The sequence below is a fragment of the Carlito syrichta genome, unplaced genomic scaffold (assembly GCF_000164805.1).
Source record: "Carlito syrichta isolate Samal-C Ts95f unplaced genomic scaffold, Tarsius_syrichta-2.0.1 Scaffold302892, whole genome shotgun sequence".
NCBI lineage: Eukaryota > Metazoa > Chordata > Mammalia > Primates > Tarsiidae > Carlito > Carlito syrichta.
The window spans coordinates 90,395-109,775 of record NW_007246988.1 but is presented as its reverse complement, the minus strand read 5'-3'; the positions used below and the strand labels follow the sequence as shown (position 1 = coordinate 109,775).

Sequence of the window (19,381 nt, the reverse complement as noted above, 5' to 3'; positions counted from 1 at the left end):
GGGGCACTGCAAGTGCCTTCAGGATCTGATGGGGCTCTTGTAACTCCCTCTGGACCATGGAATTCAGGGCTTCTGCCTAAAGGTTAGGAGACACACACACACACACACACACACACACACACACACACACACACACACACACACACCAGTTTTCTTTGGAGAAGCCCCAGGAAGTACTGTTAACAGATGGTCTTTTTTTCCTTTAGGTGTGTGTAAAAGGGCCAAATGTATTCCAGGGCTACTTGAAAGACCCAGCAAAAACAGCAGAAGCTTTGGATAAAGATGGCTGGTTACACACAGGGGACATTGGGAAATGGTTACCAGTAAGTCATTGCCTCCCCTGTTCACACAATTTTGTTCCACTTAGGGAGGAAGATATTCCATCTGCTGTCCAGCAGCCATGTGGCAGTGGCACCCTGAATTTTCCCTTTCCCATTCTCCATGTTGAGTGGTGATGTGATGTAGACTGTTTTATTTACTGTAGGCGACAGGCTTGTACTCTCAGCATCCTTGTTTGGAATTTTTACTTTAACTTTAGCCAGTATGTTTTGTTTTGATGTTTAGTGTCAATTCTGGCAGCTGTTTCTCATATGGAATCCAGAGAGACAATGGCTTTCTGCAGTGCCAGTGCTGTGCCTGGATGGTGGCCCTCAGTTAATGAGGGTCTGAGAAAGTTGTATAGACTGCCAAGAACAGAGGGTGGGCAAGATTCAGGAAATAAATGTGTGTTTTAGATTTGCCATTTCATTAAGAATAGGGGGTTTCACAGATTAGATAAATTCCTTGCATTTAATCCCAGAACCATTTATGTAGAGAAACTCCAGAGAGTCCATCTTAGGAGTGAGAGACTTGTGCACAAAACCTTATCAGTCCTATCTTTATTTGGTAGATTTGGTCAGTTTTGTTTGCTGTGGTAACAACTACTGCTTGTCCTAAGTTATTACTGTATGAACTATAAACATTAAAATGGCTAATGTAATTTTTATTATATATTATCAGATTCTTATAGTCTTAAAGTGTTTAGTTTTCTGGAATTTTTATTGATTACAAAAATGCCTCTCAAAATTAATCCAGAATTCATAATACCCAAGTTTTTCAGAAATATATTAAATCCCTGTCCTCGGGTTCAAGTGGGGTTACATATCAGTTTGAATTCAAGCTCTCTCTCATGAACACATCCCATAACCTCTCTGGACCTCATAAAATGGAGAACTGGTGTGGAATGAGAGAACCCTACAAACTTTCTAGCAGATGACTTTTGGAGACATGAGAACGGCCCCCGGCAGTGGGAGTGGGTTCAAGGTGGGACTGGGGCTTGGTTTACCAAGATAGGCGCTGCTGGCATTTGGCTGGTCTGGTCCAGAGATGGCAGGGCATTCCCACTGTTACGTGAGGCCGTGGGCTGACTCTTCCCAAAGCACCTGGAGCACCCTCCAAAAGATAAGAGGGAAATTCTGCCTTAGTGTAGTGAGCATTTCTTGGTCCCTGTTCTGTGCAGAGCACCGTGGAAGGAAGAGTCTGTGTCCCTGCTCTCAAGGAAGTAACTCCCTGGGTGAGCAAATGTGTGTGCACTGGATTCAGACAGGAGACTAAGTGAAGGTGCCCAGGTGGAGGACTCACACAGAGCCCTGCCAGTTGACTGGCCAGTCACTGATGCCAGGTGGTGAAACTGAATAATCACAGGCCATTTTACCCTTTTTCTGTCCTGTTCTTGTCTGTGGCGCCTTGGACAAGTGATTAGTCTCTCTGAGCTTTAGTTTCCCTCTCTGTAAAATGAAGTAATAACCAACTTCTTTGAGATGTTATTAGAATAAAATGATAAATCAAATACTTTATACTGCTTTGTGATCGATCCTGGGTGGAAATCAACCTTGGAACCATTCACACTCCCCTCCCCTCTGTTCATCAGAATGGCACCTTGAAGATCATCGACAGGAAAAAGCACATATTTAAACTGGCACAAGGAGAATACATAGCACCCGAAAAGATTGAAAACATATACCTGCGAAGTGAACCTGTTGCTCAGGTGTTTGTGCACGGAGAAAGCTTGCAGGTATGAGCTTCCTCGCTGTGAATTCCATTGTGAAGGCATTGCTCGTGCCTGGTCCTCCAGGGGCTTTCAGTGTGGTTGACAGTTTGAGCTGCGTGTAAATTGACTTTCCCATCTGATGTGCGATTTCCATTGACCATTATTAGCCATTATTTGCTACTTGTCATTTCCTACCCAGAAAAATATGTTCTCTTTCATTTCCATATTTTTATTTTACTTATGTACCAAGGGAAACTGGATAAAGATGGGGGATAATATGTTTTTAACTTAATTATGAAGGAAAATATTGACATGTGGATTATAAGAAAGTTTAAATTTTTGAGAAAGTTTAAATTTTTGAAACATATTAAGTCCTGCTTTTTATGATATGCCTCTAATTATTTTTGAGAAAATTGTGGTTGTGAACCAAGGATACTCAAAGTTGAAAATCAAAACAACTATTGCAGTGAAATGTGTACAGTATTTGCCAGTGTTAGACAGATGATAGCAAGGAGATCTAGTTTCCTGAAAGTTAATTTTTTGACAACTCCTACAATTTTAAAATTATTTTGGAAGAATATTTTCTTATAATAGAATGTACTTCTCTTTGAGATTTACACCTTGTTTTCTTTGATATAGAATCTTACTGTGCTTTTGATTTTTACTTAATTTTATTGTCTCTAGATTATAAAGAATGAGGTATTAGTGATGTTTTTAAAAATGCATCTGGGGCCGGGTGCAGTGGCTCACACCTATAACCCCAGTGTTTTGGGAGGCCAAGCGGGAAGGTCGTCTGAGACTAGCCTGCACAACACAGAAGGGCTCCATCTCAAAAAGAAAAATGAAAAAAAAGCAACTTTAAGATTAGCTAGGTGTGGTGGCACACACCTGTGGTCCTAACTACCCGGGAGGCTGAAGCAGGAGGACCACCTGAACCCAAGTGTTAAAGGCTGCAGTGAGTGCTACTGCACTTCAGCCTGGGCAACAGAGCAAGACCCTGTCTCAAAATGACCAAAAAAAAAGTCTTTATACATTTTCTTTCCTTGTTTTAAAGCAGACGTCTGATATCTTATCACCTTGTTTATTTATTTGACTCTGTTTTATAAAAGTAAGTATACATAAAGTAAATTAAAATTATGGTTTGCTAGATTTTGACTTCCAGTGTTTCTTTTAAACATTAATTGCAAATCCCTGAGGCCATCTGTGTTTTAGAGCAAGGAATTCTTAACCTGGGCTCAGTGAACTTCTGGGGGAGGGGAGTAGTATGTTCTGAAGAGAGAGGCCATAACTTTCACAAGTTTCCTGGGGGTCCATGATTCAGGAAAAAAAAGAAGCACTACTTTAGAGCTTTGGGATTAAGCCATGTAATAATTAACTCATTTGTGTTAAAGGCATTTCTCATAGCAATTGTGGTACCAGACATTGAGACATTAGGCTCCTGGGCCCGAAAGAGAGGATTTGATGGATCCTTTGAGGAATTGTGCAGAAATAAGGTAAGGCTCTGCAGTGTTCAGTCTATCTTCTGCGTCTTAACTTTGAGCTAAAAGTACATATGGATATGCAGAGGCCTCCAACAGAAGAAGTATCTTCTCTTCTTAATAGGATGTCAAGAAAGCGATCCTAGAAGACATGGTGAGGCTTGGGAAGGATTCTGGTCTAAAACCATTCGAGCAGGTATGACTTTCATCTAAGAGCAGGAACTCTGGTAAAGCAAATTTTTTGCTTGAAGAACTTTTATAAGTAGATTAAACACACAGATGAGATGACCTGAAGAAATACATGAGGAATAAACAACGCAGTGGTTTGACAGAGGAAAGGTTTTTTGAACCAAGGGATTGAATTCTCTTTTCATTGCGGTCAGGATCCAATCCATCCTAGAGTAGGATCCCTGTGCTTGGTTGAGAGAGTGCAAACTGCCTGAAGTGAGAGGATACATTGGATGGCCTGTGGAGTCTTTATCCCCCACCAGAGCTGCAGTGCTTTTGTAGACTCGTTGGCCAGTGTCCTCTCTCCTCACTCAGCATCCTTGTTTATTTGCAGGTCAAGGGCATCACACTACACCCTGAATTATTTTCTATCGACAATGGCCTTTTGACTCCAACAATGAAGGCAAAAAGGCCAGAACTACGGAACTATTTCAGGTCGCAGATAGATGAACTTTATTCCACCATCAAGGTTTAACGGGAGGAAGAAAGCTTGGAAGAAATGGCACCCCTCCACAGTCTCTTCCACTGATGGCCTTCATGTTGAGTACAGCAAGTGCAGGGGAGGAAGCATTCGCGTTGGACTTGTTCGTTGGGGTCTTGTCATAGGAATATTAGAGGAAACGGAACACTGCCTTACAGTCACCTTGTGTTGCAGACCATGTTTATGGTGATCAACAATTTCCAAATGAGCCTTAAAAATTGTAAAGGGGAAACTTCTAAATGTCCTAAGTTATTTGAGACTTCCTCAGTTAAAAAGGCGGGTTTTAAAGCTTTTGTCTCCCTGTTTTTCTAACCAAGGGGTTAGGACTTTGCTATTTCTGAGATGTCTGCTAGTTGCTGCAAATTCTGCAGCCGTCTGCTGCTCTAAAGAGTACAGTGCACTGGAGGGAAGCTGCCCCTTGAAAAACAAGAATTGTCCTGGCTGGAGAATGTCACACACAGACCAGAGATTTTCTTAATCCCCGTCACCATCCCTTCCCTATCTTACAGGCACTCACATGACCCTTCCGAGCCATAAGGATTATGAGATTCATGCTCTTCTTCACAGTCCCGGGCGGGTCCTGCTGGAGCGTGACGTTTCCGGTAAACTGAGGGGCAGATCCAACTCAGAACAGTGCAGGTGCGGAGTCCTTGGCGATTGGTGGCTCATCAGAGCGATGGGTTCTCACCCTGGCACAAGGCTCCTGGACTCTGCTCTCCAGGCCTGATTCCCTCCCTCCATCCCTTCCCGGGGGTTATGAAAAAAATCTGCCTTAGAGTCTACAGTGGAGACAGGCATTTCAAGAAAGAAGGAACGATCTGGGTCAGCCACACTTAACTGTGATGCCTGAATGACTGTCCACTTTATCTACTGACCCACTCACTTTGTGTGTAATGGCCAACCGGTCTGTAACGTGGTTTTCATATCAAAAGATCATGTTGTGGTTAACTGACTTTCTTCCCCCCAAATAAACTCTCAGGCAATGCATGTCTTTAAAAATATTGAGGGAGTAGATGTACTTATTGAAATGGACAGTAATAAACGGATGTTCTTATACTGCTACCTGATTTCTATGAAATGTATTTGACAAGCCAAAATTCTAAGATGTAGAAATCTGAAAAGATCATTTCCCGGGATTAACTTCTCAAGGGATGTTTTTTAAGTTGATTTGGGAAATTAACAGCATTTCACTTTATTGCAAGTCTTTGCCACATTTGACTGAATTGAGCTGTCATTTATACATTTGAAGCAACTGTTTTTGGGTATGTAAGAGTAAATGTATTATACAAGCACAACAGGGTTTGCACTAAAGAATTGTCATTGTAATAACACTATTTGGTAGCTTAACTTCATATATGTATTCTTAATTGCACAAAAAGTCAATAATTTGTCACATTGGAGTTTTGAATGTTTGCTTTAAGTGTTGGCTATTTCTATGTTTTATAAACCAAAACAGAATTTCCAAAAACAATGAAGGAAACCAAAATAAATATTTCTGCATTTCAAGTGAGTGAAACATTTCTTTTAAAGTCAGGTTTTATATCTGGTAAAGTATGTGATATACAGAACAAAGAGCAAGGATGAGCCGGGTGCAGTGGCTCACACCTGCAATTTCAGCACTTTGGGAGGCCGAGGCAGGAGGATTACTTGCAGCTAGGAGTTTGAAACCAGCCTGGACAACACAGCAAGACCCCATCTCTACAAAAAAAATTTCTTTTTTAAATTATCTGGACAGAGTGACACACTCCTCGGAAGGCTGTGGAAGGAGGATCACTTGAGCCCAGGAGTTGGGGGCTCCAGTGAGCTGTGATCGTACCACTACACTCTAGCCTGGGCGACTGAACAAGACCTGGCTTACATAAAATAAAATGAAAAGGACAGGAATGGCCTTCCACCTCAACTCCTTCTGGTTGTTTCCCACCCTTCTCATGTCACTCTCTAGCTTGGTGGTCTCTGACTCTGACAGATACTGACCAAAGCCTCCCACCAGGTTGTCTCTGGCAACAGTCCTGATGGGCTGTGGCGAAGAAAATGACAGTGTGAACAGTAGGGATGGTCCCAGGAAGGAAGCTACATTTCAGGAGACATTGGCTGTCATTTCGTGGTGGATTTAGTCCTACTGTTGTATTCTAGTCCTTTCTTTCTAACCATGGAACTGTTTTAGACCCTCATATGCAGCAGCCAGATTTTCTCTTTTCTTATCCTCTATCCCCACCCCACTCCTCGTGTTGTCATTTTGAATATTTTCCTTTTCACAGGTATTAATCAACCCCTCAAATTCTTCCAAGCCTGTGATGTGTAAATCTGTCTTCCACTCTTAAATTTTATGTTTGGTGTGGTGATACCTGTTTTCCACCTCCAAAGCCTTAGCTCTGTGCACATGCAGTATCTCTCCTGAGGCTTCTGTCCATTCTGCCTTTTTGTTTATTTATTAAGATTCTTATCTTAGCCGAGGATAGTAGCACACACCCGTAGTCCCAGCTACTTGGGAGGCTGAGGTGGGATGATTGCTTGAGCCCAGGAGTTCAAGTCTAGCTCATATTAAAAAAAAAGAAAAGTTCTGAAGACCTCTATCTGTCTTTCTCTCGTCTTTCTCTTCTCTTTCCCTGACTGAAGTGTGAGGTTCTTGAGAATAGGTATTACCTTTCTCTTCCCTCCCTGAGCACTGAACACAGGGCCTAGAAATTAGCAGGGGTTTGTTAAATAAGCCTTTTGAACAAATATTTGAAATTTATTGTTATTTATTTATTTATTTATTTGTTTGTTTATTTTGAGTCAGAGTCTCACTGTCTCCCAGTCTGGAGCAGTGGTATGATCACGGCTCACCGCAGCCCCAGCTTTCTGGGCTCAGATGATCCTTCTGCCTCAGCTTCCCAAGTAGCTAGGACTACAGGCATACACCACCACACCTGGCTAATGTTTTGATGTTTTATAGAGACAGTCTCACTATGTTGCCCAGGCTGGTCTTGAACTCCTGGGCTCAAGCAATCCTCTTGCTTTGGCTTCCCAAAATGCTGGGATTACAAGTGTGAGTCACTGCACTGGCCCAAATAGTTGAAATTTTGAACAAAACTTCTTTTGCACTGGGTTAAATAACACTGAGTTTTTGTTAAGCTGTGGTGAAATAACACATAAAGTTAATAACCTTCGCCATTTTTTAGTGTATGGTTCAGTGGCATTAAGTATATTCATATTGTGTGTTGACATCACCACTACCCATCCAGAGAGCTCTTTTCAACTTGCAAAAGAGAAACTCCATACCAAGAAACAATAACTCCTCCGCTGGGTGCAGTGGATCACGCCTGTAATCCCAGCACTTTGAGAGGCAGAGGTGAGAGGATTGCCTGAGCCCAGGAATTCAAGACCAGCCTGGACAACTTGGCAAGACCTCATCTCAACAATAAATCAAGAAAAATTAGCCAGGCATGATGGTGCATACTTGCTTGTAGTTCCAGCTACTTGGAAGGCTAGAAGTATCTCCTGTGCCCAGCAGGTCGAGGTTGCAGGGGCCGTGAGCATGCCACTACACTCCAGCCTGGGCGACAGAGAGAGACTCTGACTCAAAAAAAAAAAAACAAAAAAAAAAACCAATAACTCCCCACACTCTGGTCCCCTCAGCCTCTGGCACCCACTCTGCTTTCTGCCTCTATGAATGTGACTCCTCTACATCCCTCAAGTAAGTGGAATCATACAGCATATGGTCTTTTCTAACTGACTTATTTCACTTAGCGTAATATCCCCAAGGTTCATCCATGCTGTAGCATGTGTCAGAATTTCCTTCATTTGCAAGGCTGAATAATATCCCTTGGTATTTATACACCACATTTGTTGAGTATCGTGGAAAATGCTGCTATGAGCATTAGTGTAAAATTCTGTTTGAGTCCCTGCTTTCAGTTCTTTTGTGTATTTACCTGGAAGTAGAATTGCTGGATCATATGGCAATTCTATGTTTAATATTTTGTTAGGCACTGCCATACAGTTTCCCACAGTGACTGGACCATTGCACCTTTCCACCAACAGTGCCCGAGACTGTTAGTTTCTCCACATTCTCACTAACACTATTGTTTTCTGATTCTCTGACTGCAGGTCATCCGATTGGGTGTGAAGTGACGTCTCGTCGTTCTGAATTGGCATTTCTCTGGTGACCAGTGATGTTGAGCATATTTCCACGTGATTGGTGGCCACGCTTGTGTCTTCTTTGGAGAAATATTTATTCAAGTCATTTGCCCATTTTATTTATTTTTTATTTATTTATTTTTTGAGTTGGAGTCTCACTCTGTCGCCCAGACCGGAGCGCAGTGGCCGCTCCCGGCCACCGCAGCCTCAACCTGCCGGGCCCCGGCGATCCTTCCGCCTCAGCCTTCCAAGGAGCTGGAACTACAGGCACGCGCTACCTCGCCCGGTTGATTTTCGATTTATTGTAGAGATGAGGTCTCGCCAAATTGCCCAGGCGGGTCTCGAACCCGCGGGCTCAGGCAATCCACTCACCTCAGCCTCCCAAAAGCGTGGGATTACAGGCTGAGCCACCGAGCCCGGCTCATTTGTCCATTTTAAAATATTGGTCTGCTTGGGGCTTTTTAGTATTGGCAGTAAAAATTCTTTCTCCATTCTGGATATTAATCCCTAAACAATGTTTCTAATGTTTCTAGTGCTCAGTAGCACTAGAGATATAATTCTGCTGCTTCTCACAGATCAAAACTGCACCTCAGAAGCCCGTTGGGCCGGGCTCGGTGGCTCAGCCTGTAATCCCAGTGCTTTGGGAGGCTGAGGTGGGTGGATTGCCTGAGTCCGCGGGTTCGAGACCCACCCAGGCAACTTGGTGAGACTTCATCTCTACAATAAATCAAAAATTAGCCGGGCATGGTAGCGCATACCTGTGGTTCCAGCTACTTGGAAGGCCGAGGCAGAAGGTTTGCTGGAGTCCGGCAGGTCGAGGCTGTGGTGGCCGGGAGCGACCGCTGCACTCCAGTCTGGGTGACGGAGTGAGACTCCAGCTAAAAATAAATAAGTAAATAAATTCACTAAGACTTATTTCAAAAAAAGAAAGAAGAAGAAGCCGGTTGGTCTTTCCCTTTCCAGCCAAAACAGAAAAGAGGAAATATGAGGGGGGAATCCCCCCCAAAACAGATTTATTTATTTAAAAATTGTATATTTTTACATGTGTAAACTTCAGTCACCTTCAAAGTGCTCTTCATTTGATGCATGACACCTGCCCAGACACTTTTCTCTTCAACTGCTCCAAACCATTTTTGAACTCGTCAATTTTGATGCCTTTTAGTGCTTCTGCCATTTTTTTGTTTCATCTCTTCCACGTTGGCAAAATGTTTCCCTTTGAGGATTTTTTTCTTCAGGAGAAACAGAAAAAAAAGTTGCTTATCAGATGAATAGGGAGTGTAGGGCATGGGATTCTGCCATTTCGGGTCAAAAACTGTTGAATACTCAGCACCATGTGGGCAGGCTGTCGGGGTCGATCCACATCCTTACATGGGCACACATGTGGAAAGACTCTCCAGGAGGTAGCTTGCTGAAGTCAGACGTCGCTCTCACGACAAAGCCAGCGGATGCACTGATGCTGACGTGTTCCTCGAGCATTTACTTGGCTGGGGAAGCCTGTTCTGCAAGCGGTCCACCCTCCAAAAAATAATTCCGGGTTATTTTGGGTCCCCCCCTCGTATGATTAACTACAAGATAGTTGTTGGCCTCACGGTGGGGCTGCCCTTTCTTCCGTCCAGCCCCAGGCACGGGAAGCTCCCTTCGCCACTGCACTGACAGCTGAAGTCTCGGGGAGGCCTCGTGGGAGGCCCAGGTGGGGACGTCTGAGTCCTGCAGGAGCAGCCGGCTGCCCTGGGAGCTCACAGCCCCATGAACAGACTCTCAATTTACAGCTAAACTAGAAAAGCAGTTTATTTTCAAGTAGACATGTTTTAAAAGTTTGTTTTTGTCTTTTGTAGAGATGAGGGGTCTAGGTTGCTCAGGCTGGTCTCGAACTCCTGGGCTCAAGTGATCCTCCCACTCTGGCCTCCCAAAGTGATGGAATGACAGAGGTGAGCCACTGTGCCCAGCCTTTAAGGATATTAAGTGTATTTGCCATTTTAAAACCATTAAATGCTTTTGCTCCACCCCCTATTTTTAGATCGCTTGGAATAACAATGATCAAAATGTAGTGAGGCACATTTTACATCCATTAACACTTTTTTATTTTTTTTGAGTTGGAGTCTCACTCGGTTACCCAGACTGGAGTGCAGTGGCCGCTCCCGGCCACCGCAGCCTCGACCTGCTGGCTCCGGCGATCCTTCCGCCTCAGCCTTCCGAGGAGCCGGAATTATAGGCATGCCCTACCACACCCGGCTGATTTTTTGATTTATTGTAGAGATGAGGTCTCACTGCCCAGGCGGGTCTCGAACCCGCGGGCTCAGGCAATCCACTCACCTCAGCCTCCCAAAGGCGCGGGATTACAGGCTGAGCCACCGAGCCCGGCTTCATTAACACTTTTTATATGTTCAACTTTTTGAGCCAAATGCCACCATTATGCGAATTCACAAATGAGGAAATAGAAGCACACAGAGAGTTTGATGACTGTCACTCCCCCAGATGGTACAAGAGCCGTCTCCCTCCAGGGACTGCCTTTTGATTGCTGCTCTTTCTCCTCTGCTCCTGGCATTGAACATCTGACCCAACGTGGACTGCCTGGTGTCCGTGGTTCTGCCTCTGAGCTTCAAATCAGATGGTTTTGATTCTTATCCAATGGCTTTTCATTGTCACAGTAGAGGCTAATATCACTTAACAGTGTTATTCTGGTTTTATGACTTATCAGAAGTGAAATATGATGCTGGTAACCCCCAAGTCATCAAGGACCAGAAGCCTGATAGATCCAGCCACTCTATGTTAGGAAGAAAATATGCAGAAAACTGGGCCACTGCTGTGTTGCCGGGTCATGGGATTCCTTAGGATTTCTGGGGACCCCAGCCATGAAATAACTGTAGCTATAGGTACTAGGGCTTTGCTATGGTACTAGGGCTTTACACTATGCTGCATTCTTTTCTTGAGTTCTCACTTAATTCTCAAACTCCTGTTAGGTGGGTGATCACTCCATAAGTACGTATTTACCGTCAACCAGTGCCAGGCACTGTTCTGTGCTGTGGGAGTGCAGCAGTGAACACAGCAGATAAGACCTTTGCCCTTGAGAAGCTCATGTCCTAACCGAGCCCGAGGAGACAACAGACCAGAAAGCAAATGAACAATGTCAGATTGTGCTGCATTCTTCGAAGGAAACAGTTGTGTTGACAGTGCCATTTTAATGTATTATGGTCAGAAAAAGATCTCTTTGAAGAGGCGACATTTGGGGTCATAACCCAAAGAATGAACAGGACCCAGCCTTGCCTCGAACGCTGTGGGGAAAGTTTTCAAAGAGAAGAAATGGTATATGCAAAGGTCTGGGGTGAGAAAGAGCTCAATATAACCAAGGGACTGAAAGGAAGCCAAGGCGGGTAAGGCATTATGAGCAAGGGAAAGGGTGGACTGGAAAACGGTTAGAGACACAGGTCCAGATTGCCAGGCCTTGAGCCCTGAGGGAATCTCAGTTTCACTCTGAGTTCAGGTGGAAGTCATTGAAGGGCCTTGAAGCAAGGAGTGCTGAGTCCCAGAATTCGCCTGTTGAATGGGAATTCCTGGCTACTCTGGGAATAGCCATGGAGGGATAAGAGAAGAAGCACAGAGACAAGTTAGGACAGCAGTGTGGGAGGGCAGCTAGACCGGGCAGTGGTGAGAGAAGGAAAGAATTTGAAAGCGATTTGGAGGTGGAGCCACTGAGTGCTGAAGTCAGCAACAGGGAGGGCTTGGGGTGACGGCACAAGAGGGTGGATGGGGGAGCTCACGTGGGGACGACTCAGAGGCACATAGGTTCAGGGGGAGCGGATCAACAGCTTGGATGGGGAAGTTTCCACGTGAGGGTCCTGTTAGACAACCAGGAGAAGATACATCAGAGTCTGCCGCTCAGAAGACATCGAACTTCAGATAACAGTTGAAAGGCATCCGCTAGGGAGAGTACTGAAACGTCCTGGGGAAGATGTTTGGCCTGAGAATGCAATCGAGGAGGGCCCCAAACAGTCCTGGGATCCTCTGATAATGAAGGGAGAGCTGAAGAAGGAAAAGGATTGAGAATTGTCTGCTGTGAAGGAATGCAAAAAAACCAAGAGCAGGGTATCCCTGAAGCGGAGAGAGAAAAGCACCTCGGGAAGGGGTTAAGGAGCATTGGTTAAGTCATTGCTGTTGAATGAGTTGCCGACCACAGTGGCCAAAGACTCGAGAGACTGAGGCAGGAGATTGCTGGAGCCTAAGAGTTTGAGACCAGCCTGGGCAACATAGCGAGGCCCTGTCTCTCAAAAAATCTTCATAAAAGAAGAAGATAAGCCAGGCGTGGTGGCTCTCACCTGTAATCCCAGCCCTTTGGGAGGTGAATGTGACAGAATTGCCTGAGCCCAGGTGTTTGAGAACAGCCTGGGCAACTTGGCCAGACCTCATCTCTACAATAAGTCAAGAAAAATTAGCCAGACATGGTGGCGCATGCCTGTAGTTCCAGCTACTTGGGAGGCTGAGGCGAACGGATTGCCTGAGCCCAGCAGGTCAAAGCTGCAGTGGCCGTGAGTGTGCCATGGCACTCTAGCCTTGGCGACAGAGTGAGAGTCCGACTCAAAAAAAAAGGAGATGATAGACTAAGGTGGGAATGGAGGCAAGTCCCCTGTATTCAGCAGTGGTGGCAACTTGACAGTAACTTCCCGAAGGGAGGGAAGACAGGGCCTGTTTGGAGAGTGCTAAGACACAAGTTCCTGGGAAGGCAGGACGAAGGGGAGGGGGGTCTTCTTTGCTGTGAAGGAAGCCGGATGAATGGATGGGAACTGGAGAAAGATGTAAGGTTGAGAGGTTAGTTTGTGCTGGCAGGTGGTGGTGGCTTCTAAGAAGGGAGACGCTGGAGCATAGTGGCCTGCCAGTGAGAATGACCCTGAAGAGAGAGGAAGGGATGATTTAGGGAAGGGGAAGAGGCAGGGAAGGCTAGGGCCAAAGCTGAACAGAGAGGTTGGCCATCGATGAGACACTCCTGTAGCAACCGGAGAGGAGGTGGTCAGTGTGGGTTAGATGTAGGCAGATCTGTGGTGATTGGGGTGGAAAGATCAGGGCGCTTCTGTCTGAATTCTTCTAACTTTTCAGTTGAGTGTCATCTCTTCGTTATGGGTGACACAATTAAGACTTGGCATGCTCAGCTAGCTTGTCCAAGTTCAGACGCCTACTGAGTAGCTGAGCTGAATCTTTGAGCCCAGGACTTCTCTGTGCTTGGGTCAACTTTTGCTGTTCCTTTCCCTCCACAGTGTGACACTCAAGGCCTTCAGCATAGTCAGCACCTTCACAGCCGAATACATTTTCTTCGTGCAGCTACACTTTCCGTCGTAGATGTAGCCGTTTGCAGCTTTCAGGTAGCCATGCCATAAGGTCAAGGAAGATCCATGCCACGGACCCTAGAATTTCCTTTTTATGCTTCAACCCATATTTCCGGCTGCTGTTTCCTTCGAAGGCAGCCGAAGTGGAAGAGAAGCCAGCCAGCCTGTCCCTCATCCCTGGTGCAGAGCAAGGGGTAGCGAGCGAGAGGTCCTGGCAGCATCTTGGTGTGGGGCAGGGGCGGGGGGTGGGGCAGTTGGACTAGCCAGCATCGCTCCCATTCTTCAGCCATCAGCACTCTCCTCTTTTATTCTGGACAGTGGCTGCAGTCAGGAGTCTGGCATCTCCTGAGCCTCCCAGCCCAAGGACGAGTCTTCCAACGCTTGCCCGCCGAGCAGTGTCAGTGCCCAGCGTGGAGAAACCTCGGCTCCCGGTTGTCCTGGAGCCTGAAGAGTGGAAGATTCTTGAAGGCAACCCCCCCACACACACCCCACCCTGCCTGACTCTTCAACCCTGTGTCCTGGAGTAGATACCTCAGTATGTGTTAGGTCATATCAAGCATGTTCATTGGGCATGAGTAATTAGGGAAATTAGCCCATCTTATTATCTACATATTTGGCCTGAAAAGAAATCCAGATTTTTCCTTTGAGCTCGAAACTCCTTTGCGCCATTGACTTGCTCAAATGGCAGAAGTCTGACTAGATGAGTTTTGCTTCGGAGCAGTGTCCTTCAGAGGCAGAAGGATTCTGTTCTCGGCCTAAAGCAGAATTTTTTTTTTCTACACATGTATTTTACATGTAAGTTCTTTACTCTTTTTTGTTGAGATTTTTAGGGGGGAACGGGTGTGGTTTGGATTGTCAAATTTCTCTGACCAACCAGGCCCGGTGGCTCGTGCCTATAATCCCAGCACTATGGGAGGCCAAAGTGAGATGATTGCCTGAGACCAGATGTTTGAGACCAGCTTGGGCGACATGGCAAGACGCTCTGTCTCTACAGTAAATAAATAAAATAAGCCAGGCATGGTGGCTCATGCCTATACTATAGTCTGAGCTACTTGGGAGGCTGAGATGGAAGGATCACCTGAGCTCAGGAGGTTGAGGCTGCAGTAACCACGATCATGCCACTGCACTCCAGCCTGGGCAACAGAGTGAAACTCCCGCTCAAAAAAATTTTTTTTCTGTAACTGAAATTATCCTCACTCACTACTGAGGCTGCTGGATATCCCCCCAAGAACTCCGGTCAGGCTTCCGGCTTTGCACGTGGCTGGTTCAGATCGGAGGGTGAATAATAGGAGAAACACCAGCCCTGGTGCCATGCTGCAGGAGTAGTTAAGCACCCAGAACCAAACGGACACACGCCAAGCATGTATGAAAACCAGTTTGCTCACATTCTGAGTTAGGGATGTGTACAGACACAGAGGGATTGTCGTTTTGCAGTCTGTGGCATTCCCACACCCACTGATACTGCCTTCCCCACCCCGCTGAGACGCCCCAGCACCTCAGCCCCACCCGGTTCAGCTCTCAGGGGCCCTGCATTTGAGAGAGGTTCCAGGGCTGTCCCAGGCAGCCCGAGCCCCCAGCTCCTACCGATGCTACCTGCTAGAGTCTATCAAATCTGGCCACATCCCTCCACTCTCCGTCCCCATGACTCCAGCAGGGTGGAGCCCACACCTCTTGCCAGGACGACTACACCAGTCTCTCTGTTTGTTGGCCTCCTCGTCTCCTGTATTGGTCTCTGCTAATTCATCCACCTTTCAGCGAGAATGATTTTTTCTAAATCATAAGTCTGATCATGGGATTCTCCTGCTTTGTCCATCAGCGGCTTCCTGCGACTCTCTCGTCTGAACTGCTAAATGTAGGGTGGGTCTTAAAATGCAGATTCTGGTTCAGTTCATCTGAAATCAGGCCTGCAGTTCTGCACTTCTTTTTTTTTTTTTTTTTTTTGAGTTAGAGTCTCACTCTGTGGCCCAGGCTGGAGTGCCGTGGCACACTCACAGCCACCGCAATCTCAACCTGCTGGGCTCAGGCCATCCTTCCACCTCAGCACCTCAGCCTTCCAAGTGGCTGGAACCACAGGCATGCACCACCACCTCTGGCTAATTCTTTGACTTATTGTAGAGACGAGGTCTGGACAAGTTGCCCAGGCTAGTCTCAAACCCCTGAGCTCAGGCAGTCCTCTCACTTCACCTCCCAAAGTGCTGGGATTACAGGCGTCAGCCACTGCGCCCAGCTAGCTCTGTACTTCTAATAGGCTCCCAGGGACACCAGAGCTGCTGGTCTGTGCTCTGGAGCAGCAAGAACTGGAGGATGCCGCTGGTCTCCCTAGCCTCATTTTTGCCACCTCCCCAACTCTGTTCCCAAAGTACATCGTGTCTTGCTCACCACAGAGCCTTTGCAAGTGCTGTCCTCTCTCCCCAGGACCTGACTGCTCTTCTGCTGAAGTGCAGTAGGTCTATAGATGGTACTTCCTCTAGGAGGCCTTCTGGGATACCCCAAGCCCGGGAAACAAAGGGCATGTTTGTGGCCTGGCAGTGGTGTGAAGTGGGAGTAGGATGGTCATGACCTTTTATGCTCGGTGACAAGGCCAAAGGGGTGGGAGAACTGGCCTGTGAGGTACAGAGCAGAGGCCAGAGGGTTTCCATCTAGAGAAGGTTCTGTAAAGGTTTCTGTGTCACCTGGGAAGCCTGTCTGGAGGGTGCCATCTGCTGATTCCATTCTCGCCTGGCCAAAAGAGTTTCTTTGAGCAAGGTCGTCCTCCCAGCTACAAGTATTCTCAGGTCAACTGAAAGTCATGTTGGAAGGAACAAGGTCATTACCAAGGTGAAACCTTTTTCCAGAAAGCCCTTTTCTGACCACAGTTAGAAAGGAAAGTTATGGAGACAAAGTCTCACTGTTGACATTTTATTTCACTCCATATCTTTCTTTTTCTTTCCTTACTCTTTTAATAACATCTTTTTCTTTGGGATGTGCCCTTTTATTTTATTTTCTTTTTCTCAGCTTATGCACTTGCTTGGTTCTGTCACATCAGCTTGAGTTATAAAATTATTTCCCACACAGGTTGGAATTCTGCCATTCCTTGGCTAAAGAAAATACTGTATTTTGCCAGAATGTTCTTGCCAGGATTCCAGCACCAGACTCTCCTGGCCTTTACGGGAGCTGAGAAAGGAATCTGAAGCATGTGACACTGCATGATCATGGTGTACTGGTCAGACCCATTTAGCCGTGTGATCTCAGCTTAGGTAGCAGGGCCAGTTGGGTCTGGAAAAAGTAGAACAACATTAGCTGCAGTGCAAATGAGTTTAGCAGTCAGGTAACAGCACCCGGACAATGTGGAAAGGCGTGTGACATCACATCATTGCAGTTTGCTACAATGGAAAAACTTTCTGCCCTCTAACTTTAAATGACACTGAGTAGTACTTCCTTTTGGATTTTATTTCCTCTTCTTCTTAAAGGGATCATCCAAGAGAAAATGTCCTACTCTGCTCCCTAGCCCTGCCCTCCTGGGATGGCTCAGGTCAGTTTTGCAATGTCATAGTGTTGGAGGTTGAGCAATTGTTCTGTTTAAAACAGTTTGTTAAACTGCCAATTTGAGTGAGATATTCCTGTATACCCAATAATTAGTAGATGCTGTAGGAAGTTAAATAAGAAAGTAGGAAAACTTGAGAAATAAATTATTTTCTGCTCCACACACACAAAAAAACAGGTGCTTTGCCTTAAAGGATGTTTACAAGAGAGGGTTTGATAAATTATTGAAAGAATATAATTACCATGTTGGAGAAACATGGGTTAAGCAAAGGCAGTCAAAGTATTGAGTCTTATGAATCGTCTTACTGACTTTGGACCAAAATTGACTAGAAGAGTCTGAAATAAACAGCTTGGTTCTCCCATCAGGTCTTCAAGTCTCCAGTCTCTGCCCCCTGGTGGACATGGTGCTGAACAGAAAATTCAACAAGCCGGGCTCGGCGGCTCAGCCTTTGGGAGGCTGAGGTGAGTGGATTGCCTGAGCCAGTGGGTTCGAGACCCTCCTGGGCACTTGGTGAGACCTCATTTCTACAATAAATCAAAAAATCAGCCGGGCGTGGTAGTGCACACCTGTAGTTCCGGCTCCTTGGAAGGCTGAGGCGGAAGGATCACCAGAGCCCAGGAGGCCGAGGCAGCGGTGGCCGGGAGCGGCCACTGCACTCCAGTCTGGGTGACAGAGTGAGACTCCAACTCAAAAAAAAAAAAAAGAAAGAAAATTCAACAGAAAAGTGCACCAGAAAAAAGCTCAGAAGTACAGTAAGGAATGATAAGCCTTGGTGCATCTGGGGACTGTCATATTCTTCACCTCTTATCTTTATGATCATCCTGTCAGATACACAATAATATTCTCATTTCATATGAAACTGATCATTTCAAAGTCTGGAACTAATACACACACCAACCCCCTGCACAGGGAAGAGAAATTTTCATAGGAAAGTGTGCCTTCCCAAGCTCTCAATGTATCCCAAGCCCCCAAAGAGTTTTGTGGTTCTTTATTGACTATAGTTTGTAGTAAAAAAGCAATAGCTTTTTTTTTCCCCATTTTCCAAACATGGAAGTCTATGATATAGTTTGAGGGTCTGCCCCCTGCAGCCACCTGCTCTGCTGGTCTCTCTGCAGATGTTTTCATTGCTCCAGGTCACCTCTAGGGCTCCCAACCCGACTGCCTCAGCCCCTGTCCCTTCCAACATTCATGCTTCACCCCGTCCGGAACACCATCCTTAATTCCTCACCCATTTTGGCCAGTCTCCAGCCCCCACATTTTATCAATGTCCTGTGATGAACCTTTGTGTTCCCGCCTCCCACCCCAAACCAGTCTCTTCGCCTGACTTCACATATCCAGAAGCTTGTAAACATGGCCTGGCCTCAATGTTCAATAATACAAATTACCAACAGAAATGTTGAGGTTGCTCTTCTGGATCAAATTCATAAGTATGGCTATCACACGACCTCCAACCGAAGCAGTCTGGGGGTCTCCGACCTGTTTCAGCGTTGACTTGCTTTATCAGGCTGCACCCACCCCAGACATCCTGCAAGACCCCTTTCCCTCCGCTTCCCCTCACTCACGCTAAGAATCACTGCTCCAAGCTGATAGACTAGCAAAGAAAGCGGCAGGGTGGGGTGGGACAAAAATGAGTTTGGGTGCTCGAATAACCTGAGTTGGAATTCTAGCTCTACCACCGTGGGCAAGTTTCTGTAGTGAATCTGAGTTGTCTGCCTCTGCAGCATCCATTTCTCCCTTTCCCAGTTTACAAACCCCCTGTCCCCTGCACCGGTTCCACTGGGAATCCATGTGGTTCCAAGAAGCTAATGAGTGTATTCCATTTTCCTGTCCACAGAAATCGGTTTGGGGATGGTGTGAGGGTTAATTTTATGTGTCATCTTGGCATAGCTATGGCACCCAGTTATTTGGTCAAACACCAGACTAGATGTTGCTGTGAAAAGGTTTTTTAGATGTGATTAATACTTAAATCAGTCGAGTAAAGCAGATTGTCTTCCATAATGCTGGCGGGCCTTATCCAATCAGTTGATGACCTTAAGAGCAAAGACAGGTTTTCTGAAGAAGAAATTCTTCTCTGAACTGCAACACAGACACTCTACCTGAGTTTCCAGCCTGCTTGGCTGCTCTACAGATTTTTAACTCAGACAGCAACAACTTGTACCTGAAGTTCCAGCCTATAGACCTGTCCTGGCGATTTCAGACTGCCCAGTCTCC

General features: G+C 46.0%; 1 protein-coding gene across 2 annotated transcripts in view; it reads left to right on the top strand.

The window, feature by feature from the left end:
* Nucleotides 1-5,726, top strand: part of ACSL1 (acyl-CoA synthetase long chain family member 1) — a 49,778-nt gene extending 44,052 nt beyond the window's left edge. For both annotated transcript variants that reach the window (XM_021711898.1, XM_021711899.1), the window contains 5 exons: nt 207-323; nt 1,910-2,053; nt 3,421-3,522; nt 3,632-3,703; nt 4,070-5,726. In XM_021711898.1, the coding sequence (XP_021567573.1) occupies nt 207-323; nt 1,910-2,053; nt 3,421-3,522; nt 3,632-3,703; nt 4,070-4,210 (576 nt within the window). In that variant the 3' untranslated portion in view covers nt 4,211-5,726. The remainder of the gene's footprint in view (nt 1-206; nt 324-1,909; nt 2,054-3,420; nt 3,523-3,631; nt 3,704-4,069) is intronic.
* Nucleotides 5,727-19,381: the final 13,655 nt, after the last annotated feature.